Here is a 12,387-nt window from a genome sequence, read left to right as displayed (position 1 = left end):
GCCACAATGTGGAATATACCTATTAAGGATCATAGTCAAAAAAGTATGAAATATAAATCATCCTTCAATCATTAATAAATCAAATTAAATTGTCTCCTGTAAATGCTCCCACACAAATACAGAGAAATATTGCCTTTGTTAGTATCCCACATTAAAATCTTTAAAAGATAGATTCTAGTATAATCCTTTAAGTAAAACTTAATGGAAATATGTCTCCAATATTACTATTCATAGTCACATAATTAGTATGTCAGTGAGAAAGTGATGATTGCTTCCTCAGTAGTTACCAAATTAATCATATTTACAGAGGACTTGGCAACATCAACAGCAAGGTTTGAATATAAATTAACAGTGGGAATTTGTCTTCCCCGTGAAACCCTCAGGGGTGACCTCAGCAGACTCAACCAAGAGAAACTGAGGTCTGTTTATTCTGTTTTCCCTGCTTATTCATCTCTTCAAGAATAATAACTCCAACTGGACAGAAATATGTTGAAACTGTCAATGTAATAAACTTTAATCCTCGATTTGGGGGCTGGAATGCCTTGTACTCCCACATGTATTAGGACCACAGGGCAGAACAACTCTAACTCTCAAATAGAGTGAAAAGCCACATGTTCTGGAAGTAATACTGAAATTCTCCAATGATCCAATCTGCCCCCTTCTCTGGATCCTTAGCTATTTCTGATCTGAAAGTACAGTTAAGAGAATCAAGGTATCACTTAAAATAATCAGGCAGAAAAACGTAGGGAACAGATGGGGGAAGAAATGGAGTATTAACAGAAAGAAAAGTGAAGGTTCAAAAGGGACTGTGTGAGCATTCATGTATGCACACTGTTAGGAAATAGGGAACAGTCAAAGGAAGTAAAAGTAGCACTGGGGAGAAATGGAAAAGAAGGAAGATGAGGATAAGTTCAAAGGAGAAAAACAGGCAATGTAACGCCAAAATAATAAAAATCATATAGGCATATAATCCTTTATGATTCGTAATATACATATAAATGAATAAAAGTTGTTACAGTGTATGGTCTTATATTCTAAACAACTGAATGTATATGTACTTCCTCCCCATACACACACACACAGAAAGTAAAATAGTTATAACATCAGGATGCAAGTTCTCACTGGGGTGGCAGTTCCAACAGAACAGGAAACACACCTGCACTGCTTCCCACTGCACCCTCAAAGTCTGGCTGGGACACGATGAATGTGCCCTGAATATATGCAGAAGGAAATAAAGAAAAGGGAACAGAAGTAAAAGAATATAAGAAGAAAATTCCAGGGTTCTTGTCTTCAAAAAAATCAAACATCCATACTTAGGTGACACTCAGTCTCTCTGACACAAAATAAGCAATGTAGGTAACCAGATATATTCTCCAACCAGTCCAAAGGCTGACTTCCTGCCTCCACAGGAGAACAGGCATCTATTTTAACATTAACACTAAATCAAAAATATGTTAATATTAATGATTAAATTTTGTATTACTGCTAAAATGGATATGTCCATGATAAAAAACAAACACAATTATATGGCAAATAAGTTTCAACAGCATTATTCTCATCACTAAACGAATTAATAAAAATTATTTTTAAAAAATATCCCCAAAATGTAAACTCCAATTTACAACTATTAAATATTTATACAAAATCCCTAGAATACATCTATTGCCCAAAGCAAAGTAATACAACATTTAAATACAAATAAGCAATCCTCTACTTGTAGAGTAGCAAATCTGAGATACATTTTGACTCAAAGACCTCCCAAGGGAAGGACTAGGAGGATTCTACCCAAAAGAATTATCAAGGGATTTAGACTGAGTATTAGAATTGGATACAAAAAGTGACGGGGGACAGCTGGAAGAACAATAAACAGGCAGTAAAAAGTCAAAGGGCTAGGAGACTTCAGCCAGCAAATAGAAAACGGCAGACCAAACTAGAGAAAAGCTGATTAAAATGAGACCAGAAACCCAACAACACAAAAAACAACCCAATTTTAAAATGGCAAATAACCTCAATAGCCACTTCTCCAAAGAAGATATACAAATGAACAAAAAGTACATGACAAGATACTCAACATCATTAGTTATTAGGGAAATGTAAATCAAAACCATGAAGTAACACTTCACTCTCATTAGGATGGCTATTATCAAAAGACAGAAAATAAGTGCTGGCAAGAATGTGGAGAAACTGGAATCTTTGTGTACTGCTGGTGGGAACATAAAATAGCACAATAGCACAACAGCAATGTAGTTCTGGGTATATACCCAAAGAATTGAGAGCAGACTCTCACAGAGAATAAATCTACATCCATGTTCATAGAAGCACTAGTCACAACAATCAAAAGGTGGAAGCAACTCAAGTGTCCAGCATGGATGAATGGTTAAACAAATGTGGTATTTATACAATGGAATATTATCCAGCCTTAAAAAAAAGAATTTGGATATATGCTACAACAATGGATGAACCTTGAAAACATTAAGTGAAAGAAGCCAGACACAAAAGGACAAATATTGTATGATTTCACTTATATGAGATGCTTAGAATAGTCAAATTCACAGAAACAGAGAGAATTATGGTTATAAGGTGTTAGGGGGAGGAGATAATAAAGAGTTACTTTTTAATGTGTATAGAGTTTTAGTTTGAGATGATACAAATTTCTGTAGTAGACAGTGTGATGTCAATGTACTTTAATGCCACTGAACGGTCTACTGAAAAAAATGGTTTAAATGATACCATTTTTATGAATACTTTACCACAGTTTTTAAAATTTGAGAAAAGGCAAGGAAAATTATCCTGAAATTAATTGTTACTAATCTTAAATACATATAATTTGAAAAAATGGAACAGATTATAGAGGATATAGTGGGTTGAAGAATGGCCCCCAAAAGATATGTCTATATCCTAATATTCAGAACTTCTAAACAGGATCTCATTTGGAAAAAAAAAAAAAAATCCCTGCAGTTGGAGATTGTTCTGGATTACTGGAGTGGGCTCTAAATCCTATGACATCGGCCCTTTAAAGAAAAAGGCAGAGGAAAATCTGAGACAGACAGAAGAGCGAAACGCAGACACTCACAAAGGAGAGAGTAATGTAAAAGGTGCAGGCAGGGACTGGAGAGATATAGCTGCAACCCAAGGAATGCCAAGGACTGCTGGCAGCCGCCACCCCAAAGCTGGAAGTGGCAGAAAACGGAGTCTCCTTTAGAGCTTCTGGAAGGAGTGCAGCTCTGTCAACACCTTCATTTCAAATTGCTGGCCTCCAGAACTGTAAGAGAATAAAGTTCTATAGTTTTAAGCCACCAAATTTGTGGTAATATGTTAGGACGGCCCTAAGAAATTACCATGGGGGTAAAAAAGATAAAATGAAAACTAAGAAAGTAGATTTGTTAAGCACAGAACATGTCATTCAAGCTAAAATTTAACTATGTAAAAAGCGAGAGAAAAAGGGAATCCTGAGCTTTGTCTCTGAGTTGTAATTTCTGGCCATACGATGTCAGAGGGCAAAGTCCTGTGCACACACACTGAGATGGGCCAGGTGCTGACCCAGGCACACACAGCAGGAACTGGGGGATGGAAGATGTGCAGGTGTGCCGGGGGCGGGGACAACTTAACTGGCACCTCTAACCAAGCCCAGTCGTCCAGAATTTCTCAACTTGGTTCTATTATTAATTGGGCAGGAAGGAAGGAGGTCACGGATTCCTGTTTTGTTTTTTTAATTAAAAAATGACTGACTCAGTTTTCAATTCTTAAGACCTGGATATAAACATTTTTGAAATTTTTTAAAAAAGAAATCATGTTGGATTAGGAGTATACTTGGTTGTGACACAGTGCCACGTAATTTGCAATGAGAGAAGCTACTCTGTGCTTTATTTTTTAAATCCTTGGCTATCTGCTAAAGAGACTACCTCATGGTCAAATTGAATATGTGGAACTGTTTGGTTGGAAAAAATAAGATTTATACTGGAGGAAGCAGAACAGTAATACTCTTAAGTTCTGGGTTAAATCCCAGCTCTGGCACTTAGCTAGGCTGTCTTGGATATTTTGGTTAACCTCACTAAACTCAAATATATCTAGCTGAAGATCACCCCAAAAACTTTCTAGCTGAAAGTACCAAAGATATCTAATAATCAGAAAAGAAATGAGAATTTTATTGATCGTTTTATGCTGACCTAGTTATATTTCATGTCAATATTTTCAAAGAATTCACGCTATTTTTCTGTTTCGCTTTAGCAAGAGGAGTTTACCTGTACAAGGAAGACAACACATATCATATACAATTACGTTCCTCAAAAGAGTTCTCTTTAAAGTGGCAGGCAGATTTTTAAATATTTCAGTATAGTACATTATTATCTACGCTATTGAAGTTCAATTCATAATAGCACTATAGTATCAGAATTTTAATTTATTCTTCTTTTTCAAATACTCTAAAATATGGCATTCTTTTTCCTCCCATCTGTTTACTTCACACATTTCTCCATCTATCCTGAAATCATCTTCTTTTCTTTACACACACACAAACACACACACACACACAGACACTCTCTCTCTCTCTCCCTCCTCCACCTTCTTTCTGCCTTCATTCCTATATCCTTTCTTCTTGAGTTGAATACAGCCACTAGAGGGCAATAAGTTTACAAAGATAAATGTACTTATCTATAATGAATTGAGACTCACATACTAATAAATTTAAAAACTGTTCATCACCTCTAAAGCAATGGCAATTAGACTTCAATATGCAATCTATACATTTCAGACTCAAAAATTTATCATGGAAAAGGAGTTCATAAAAGCATAAAATAATATCCATAAAAGGAATTTCATTTTCTCACTGAACACTAAAAATAAAAGCTTATTTCACTTACAGATACATAGCAATATTAGAAATCGGGATTCTTTTTTAATATTAGCTCAGCTAGAGAAACAAAAACACAAAAAGGTACAATATGCAGGGTAAGTAGAAGAGAATGGATTTCTTCCAAGCCTCCACTGTTACATTCAGAATATGAGGAAATGAATAATGTAGTGGATTTACCAGCCCTTTCTTTTATTTAAATCATGGAGAAATTTAGCAGGTATACTTTGGGGGGAGAAAAACAGCCACTGTAGAGAGAAATACAGGCTCCACTTCTTTTCCTCCCAGTTAAGGATATGATGGTGGAAAGAAGTGAACAGTCACGAATCCCTGACAGATAATTTTGCTAATTTTTGCACAGACTCCAAATTCAAATGATCTTTTTACTCCATGTTTATTTACACTCACACTACAAAACTGCAGCACTTTTAACATTGACATTTTCCATCATTTTCTTACCCTCATCGGATGTATATCAGCATAAGGAGGTTTTCCTTCAGCCATTTCTATAGAAGTAATGCCAAGGGACCAGATGTCAGCCACACAGTTATAGCCTATTTCTTGAATGACCTCAGGAGCCATCCAAAATGGAGTTCCTATCACAGTATTGCGTTTTGCCATTGTATCCTGCAAGAATATTACGTAGATATAACTACAACTACAAAAACACTAAGGAAATGTATTTGCCAACATATTCCTTAAACTAAATATTTGGAACCCTCAAATACTACAGGTTATATCTGAAATTGACTATTTTCCTAAAATTTCAACCAGTAGTGACATGACATATTTAGGAATTTAGAATTCTGAAATAACCAAGAGTCCATAAGTAACTTAACTCCACTACCTTCATTAAAGATAGCACTATAACAATAAAACCTACAGAAATGAACAAATGCAGCTTTCCTTTCCAAATATTTAAGCATTTTGATGGCAATATATTTTCTTTCATATTCATCCAATGTCTCTTAAACGGTAAATAAAAAAATAATTAAATAATACCTAAATAATGGCTTCTTCTCCTTGAAGCAATGAAGTTATGCATTTCTTTTCATAACCCTCAAAAGATATTATCAAGGTTTAGTCACACTCGAACCTGGACAATACAAACCAACAGTGCTTCCAAAAGTGTTACACTTACCGTTAACTGACCAGCAACTCCAAAATCCGCCAATTTTGCATGTCCTTCTGTATTGAGGAGAATATTTCCAGCTTTTATATCTCTGTGTATTTTTCTCATAAAGTGTAAGTATTCTAGTCCTTTCAAAGTAGATTTGAGAATGGTTGCAATTTCATCTTCTGTTAACTGGAAAGAAATATTTTAAAAACTCAACTGAAATGCTGAGACAACTAAACTCTTACAAGAGAGCATTGTTAACAAGCACTTCTTTCTAAAGATCATAAACTTTTAGGAGCAAGGCTAAAAGGAAAAGTACTGAGAACCTCTTCTTCTGAAGGAAAGCATCATCATTCAATTTCTCCTTTCTTTAAAATTATCCATGTCATTCCTAAAGCACGTAACATATCCCGAGAAGCACCATGACCCTAAGAAATCACTCTTCCCTACGCCATCTAACTCTGAGGTGGCAATATGACAGCTGTCTGTCCTGAAAAAGTAAATCCAGAGACACCCTTCCCTGTGGTGCCTCCTCACTTTCCTGCTGAAAGTGGAAACCAACAGTGTCGCAGAAAGCAGAGGAAATGCGGAGGGGTGAGCTGCCAAGAGCCTCCTGCACGAAGCATGGACACCAATAACACTCCTCCTCCCACACCCGGGTCCTAGATTTTCAACTCTAATAATGAGAACTCAGAAATGAGAATGTCAAAGAAAGACCAGGAGAACGGAAACATAAAAACAGGCCATCAGGGGACGGAAAAAGGAGGAGCGAGGTGCAAACGTAAAGACTTTCTGTACTGACAGCACCAGAGTCAGTGCTATCTGTACCAGGCATTGTGCTAACAGTTCCATATGCCTTAGCTCATTTATCTTTATAACAACCCTATACAGCAGATTATCACCATTTGACAAAAGTAAAATACGGGTACTCAAACAAACATGTACACGAGTGTTCACAGTAGCACTATTCACAATGGCTAAGACAACCCAAATGTCTATCACAGAGGAATGGATAAACAAATTACGGTATACACAAACAATGGAATATTATTTGGTCATGAAAAGGAATAAAGTACAGACATGTGCTGCAATGTGGATGGACCTCAAAAACATTATGCTAAGTGAAAGACGCCAGACACAACAGAAAGCACATACTGTATGATCCCACTTATATGAAATATTAAGAACAGGCAAATCCACAGGAAAAGAAAGCAGACTGGTGACTGCCAGGGACAAGAGGGAGAAGCAGGATGGAGAGAAACTGCTTAAAGGATAGCAAGGTGATGAAATATTTTGGAACTACACAGGGGTAGTAATTATACAATATTGTAAATGCAATAATGACAAGGAATTTTCCCCTTTAAAATGGTAAATCTTATGTTATATGAATTTTCCTCAATTTAAAAAAACCTTTATTGCGTTAAAATTTCTAAGCAAATTGCCAGGTGGTTTATATTTGCATAAAATACGAACATATACTGTCATAAAGTACTGCACAGACCATGTAAAGATTTGCAGACCATGGATAAGGAGTCTGGATTATTTGCAAATTCTAATACTTTTAGGAACTGATTCTCTACCTCAGACCAGATGGACTGACTTCATGATCCACAGAGAGCAAGCACTATATTCTGAAGCTGCACAGTAGCTCCCCAGCATTTGAAACATAGCTAACCCAACTGAGATATGCTATAAATAGAAAATATACCAGAGTTAAAAGCCTAGTACCAAAAAGGAAATGTAAGGTATCTCATTAATAACTTACATACTGCTTACTCAGTTAAATGACATTTATATACTAATTATATTATATTTAAAATGTGTTAATGTTATTAATATAGAATTAGTATCAGTGAAAAAAATGTATGTCACTCAGGTCCAACTCTTTGTGACTCCATGGACTGTAACATGCCAGGCTCCTCTGTCCATGGAATTCTCCAGACAACAATACTGGAGTGGGCAGCCAATCCCTTCTGCAGGCGATCTTCCCAACCCAGGGAACCTGCACCTCCTGCATTGCAGGCTGATTCTTTTCTGTCTGAGCCACCAGGGAGGCCCCGCCTATATTTAATACATTAAAATTAACCTCTCCTGCTGCTTTTTCTTTTTGAATGTGTGTGCTAGAAAGCTTAGAACTACATACGCAGCCCACGCTATGTTTCTACTGAACAGTACTGCACTAAGAAAAGGGTCCAGAAGAGCAGAGATCTTTGTCTGGTTCACTGATGTATCTGCATCAGTGCATACACTGATGGAACCACACCTGGCATACAGTTAGCAATCAGTAAATAATGAATGAATGGGTACAGACTTGTAGTTACTACAGGAGAAGAGAAATTCACATCTGATGGTCCCAGTCTTTTAAAATTAGTGGTCTGCAGCCCTGGTGGGTGAGTAAGAGGCAGGGGTGCTATAGAGGGCCACCACACCACTGCAGAGGTATGCAAAGTGGTGGTGCTGTCATTTGAGACCGGGTTCTCTCCCTTCTCCCGATTCCACACCCCTACTCTAAAGATTGAAGAGCTCGGGGTGTTACAGAAGCAGTAGCAGTCCAAAAAACTGTGTCATGCTTAGTCACTTCAATGCTGACCTTTTCAGTTACCTAGACTTCAATTTTTATCCTCCTAGCATTCCACTATTTCCAACCAATAATTCAACTAATCCTTCATTAACTTCTTGGTTTGTCGTCTCTGCTGCTATACCATGTATTTCAGAGCCATATTAGAGAAAATTCAAAGTTAAATGGGCCTACTATACTTAGGTCTCAGGATGAATCTGATTTCAGTGCTGTGAAGCACTGAACACTGTAAACCATTTGCCACTGGACAAATCCACAGGAAGACTGAAGGAAGACTTGCCAGAGATAGTAAGTTGATTCATGAACTGTCTGGTTTTGCTAAAAGACTTTCAAGGTTCATTCCAACTCTATGATTCTATAACATTACAAAAGATCTTCACCGTCTTTTCTTAAAAGATTAATTTGGGCATCCATTTTTATTTTTCACTAATTTGGGCATCTGTTCTTTCAACAAGTATCTATTGCACTGGCTCTCTTATATAAGTCCTGCTAAAGGTGCTGAGTATAAAGGGGTGAAGAAGCTGACAGGACTAGTTTTTATGAAGTTTACAAGAATATCTAAGGCCACAGCCAGTATCTGGCCCTGAATCAATAAAGGTGGAGAGGACAGATCTGAAGCAAAAGTGGTTTCTGAAGTCTCTTTCCCATTATGTTTTTCTCTCTTCAGTAATAAATCCCTCCCTCTACTTTAGGGGTTCATTTCATATCTTCCCTCTAATCAAAAAAAAAAAAAAAAGGATGCAATAGCCAATCATTCTAATAGTACATGGATATGTCTTAAATTAAAATTATTTGTGTACCGTATTATTGTAACAATCCCTTTGAATATTAAGGCTCAAATGTGGTATGTGCACTATAAGACTTTTAACTTTAATTACAAAATGAAAGGTTTCTATCCCTCGAAAAAAATCATTTTAACAATTAACAAGTAAACAAACATTTTCCAGAACACAGAGACATAATGTTGACTTAAATTTTTTTTATTAATTTACAGTTATAGAGTCTTTTATATGAGTTTCACACAAGCATGAATGCATGAATTAGCCTCAATATAAGCACAGAGTAGCAAGGCTTGTTCCAAAGATGAGATTCAAAGTATGTATTCAACAAAGAGTAAAGGCAGCTAAACTTCAGCCTTAAGTGCAAAAATTTCAGGTAAATCTTGACAAATTTAGAAGAATAAATGTTATCTGGTCTCTTTTAAATATCAAGGGTAGCAAATGCACTTTGGAAAAGAATAGTATCTATTTCAACATTTAAACCACTCCATATATTTTGGGTCACTAATGGAGAATAGGAAAGAAAGGAGAGTAGGCCTTCCCAGATGTAAGCCTTGATCTAAATGTTTATTTCACATCCTTTGGACACATACTCACTATTTAGAGGGAAGGGGTAAGGGAGTTCGTTGACAGTCATTTTCCTAAAGAGAATTTTGTTTTCAAACAATCTTTAAACGTAAATTTCACTTACATACAAATAAAATCAGTTACCAAAGGTGACTAGGTTTCTATTTGGCAACAGAAACATCAAACATTTTAACTAATATCTTTTTTATTTCTATAAATATGACTTTTCATCAGTTCAGATAAATTTCAAAATCATAAGTTTATATTGAAAATATATAGAAAGAAAAGAAAAAACAGAGAAGATATGCTTTTATACAGAAAGAAGTAGGATTTAAGTTCTAAGATGAAAAACACTCAAACCACAGCTAACACTTCTTTTAGTAGTATCTGTCAAGAATCCTTTCCAGTGAAAAATTTTATCGAGAGTACTTCATTTGTGGATTTAATTAGGTTATCATCAATTCAATACAGATTTAATTTTATTTCTGTCACTACACAAATGGGGCAATGTCATCTTAAAATCATTTGAATCATATTTAGACTCTAGTTTAAAAAAAGAAAAAAGAAAAAGGAGGGCAGGAAAGAGATAATAAACCATGAATGAAACAGTCAGTAATCAGAGATGGAAATAAGACTTTATAGCTGAGCTAATACATTAAAAGACGGAAGTCTACATCTGGTTTCAATACTGGTATGAATTCATTGGCAAATTTAAAAAGAATCCCATTGTACAAAAACAAAAAGATGGTTTTGATAGGCTTTAAGTCCTCTGGTTACTTTTGTTTCTAGAGTCGTATGATTAGTATAATAATATGATACATTTAATATGTCACCATGTATATGGTTTTGATAAAAATGCACCCACCAACGTGTCTCAAGGGCACAGGCACAAGCTGTTTTAAGATACTCGTAGTGCCTTAATGTTTTTACACTAGTAAAAACAAATTCAAGGGAGGTTTTGAAAATTCATACAAAATTAAGAATTTTATTTTTCTAAAAATGAAACTGACACTCTTAGCTAAATTCTATCTTTCTTATATAATTATCTGTGCATATAAAATAATATGTTGGGGCTTCTGGTTCAAGGTGGCAGAGTAGAAAGACGGGCACTCATCTCCTCTGGCAAGAACATCAAAATCACCACTAGCTGTTGAACAACCATCGACAAGAGGACACTGGAACCCACCAAGAAAAGAAACCCCATGTCCGAAGACAAAGAAGAGGCCAGTGAGACAGCAGGAGGGGTACAATCACAATGACATCAAATCCCATACCTGCCAGGTGAGTGACCCACAAACTGGAGAACAATAATACCAAAGAAGCTCTCCCACTATTGTGAAGGTTCTGAACCCCACATCACGCTTCCCCGCCTGGGGATCCAACAAAGGGCCTGGGAATCCCCAGGGAATCTGAACTTGAAGGCCAGCAGGATTTAATCATAGGACTTTCACAGGACTAGGGGGAAACAGAGACTCCAGTCTTGGAGGGCACAAACTCTTAGGCACATCAAGATGCTGAAGAAAAGAGCAGTGACCCCAGGGAACACTGAACCAAAACTACCTGCTGATGCTGAAGGGTCTCCTGTGGAGGCGTGGGTCGGCAGGGGCTCACCCCAGGGACAGGGGCACTGGCAGCAGTAGTCCAGGAAGGTTTCCCTTGGCATAAGACCTCTTGGAGGTCTCCATTAACTCTACCATAGAGCCCAGAGACCCCAGGGCTGGGTCCCCTCAGGCCAAACAACTACAAGGGAGGGAGCACAACCCCACCCATCAGCAGATATTTGGACTAAAGCTTTTCTGAGCAAAGGCCCTGGCCACCAAAGCAATTCCCAGTTTTTCTCACCACCAGTCCCTCCCATCAGGAAGCTTACACAAGCCGCTTAGCCTCCTCCATCAGAAGGCAGACAGAAGAAGCAAGAAGAACCACAGTCCCACAGCAGCTAAAACAAAACCACATTACAGAAAGTTAATCAGCATGAAAAAGCAGAAAGTTATGTCCCAGATGAAGGGACAAGATAAAACCCCAGAAAAACAACTAAATGAAGTGGGGGTAAGCAACCTTCCAGAAAAAGAAATCAGAATAATGATAGTGAAGATGATCCAGGATCTCAGAATGGAGAAGATGCAAGATGCAATGTTTACCAAAGACCTAGAAGAACTAAAGTACAAACAAACAGAGATGAATAATATGCCAGAAGAAATCAGTAGCAGAATAACTGAGGCAGAAGAACTGATAAATGACCTGGAGGACAGAATGGTGGAAATCACTGCCATATAACAGAATATAGAAAAAAGAATGAAAAGAAATGAAGACAGCCTAAGAGACCTCTGGGACAACATTAAACACACCAACAGCTGCATTATAGGGATCCCAGAAGGAGAATAGAAAAAGAACCTGAGAAAATATCTGAAGAGCTAATTATCCTAATTTCCCTGAAAATTTTCTGAAAATTTCCCTAATATGCAAAAGGAAATAGTCAACCAAGTCCAGGAAACAC

At 36.9% G+C, this 12,387-nt stretch overlaps 1 protein-coding gene across 1 annotated transcript in view; it reads right to left on the bottom strand.

Moving 5' to 3' along the window:
• STK3 (serine/threonine kinase 3) overlaps positions 1-12,387 on the bottom strand; it is a 311,659-nt gene that overhangs the window by 210,531 nt on the left and 88,741 nt on the right. The window contains exons 5-6 of the mRNA XM_068983496.1: positions 5,991-6,155; positions 5,309-5,476 (exon numbers count right to left, since the gene is read on the bottom strand). Of these exons, the coding sequence (XP_068839597.1) occupies positions 5,309-5,476; positions 5,991-6,155 (333 nt within the window). The remainder of the gene's footprint in view (positions 1-5,308; positions 5,477-5,990; positions 6,156-12,387) is intronic.

Source organism: Capricornis sumatraensis, chromosome 11 (genome assembly GCF_032405125.1).
Source record: "Capricornis sumatraensis isolate serow.1 chromosome 11, serow.2, whole genome shotgun sequence".
In the NCBI taxonomy this organism is placed as follows: domain Eukaryota; kingdom Metazoa; phylum Chordata; class Mammalia; order Artiodactyla; family Bovidae; genus Capricornis; species Capricornis sumatraensis.
The sequence above is the reverse complement of the archived record's forward strand: the minus strand, read 5'-3'. Positions and strand labels throughout refer to the sequence as shown.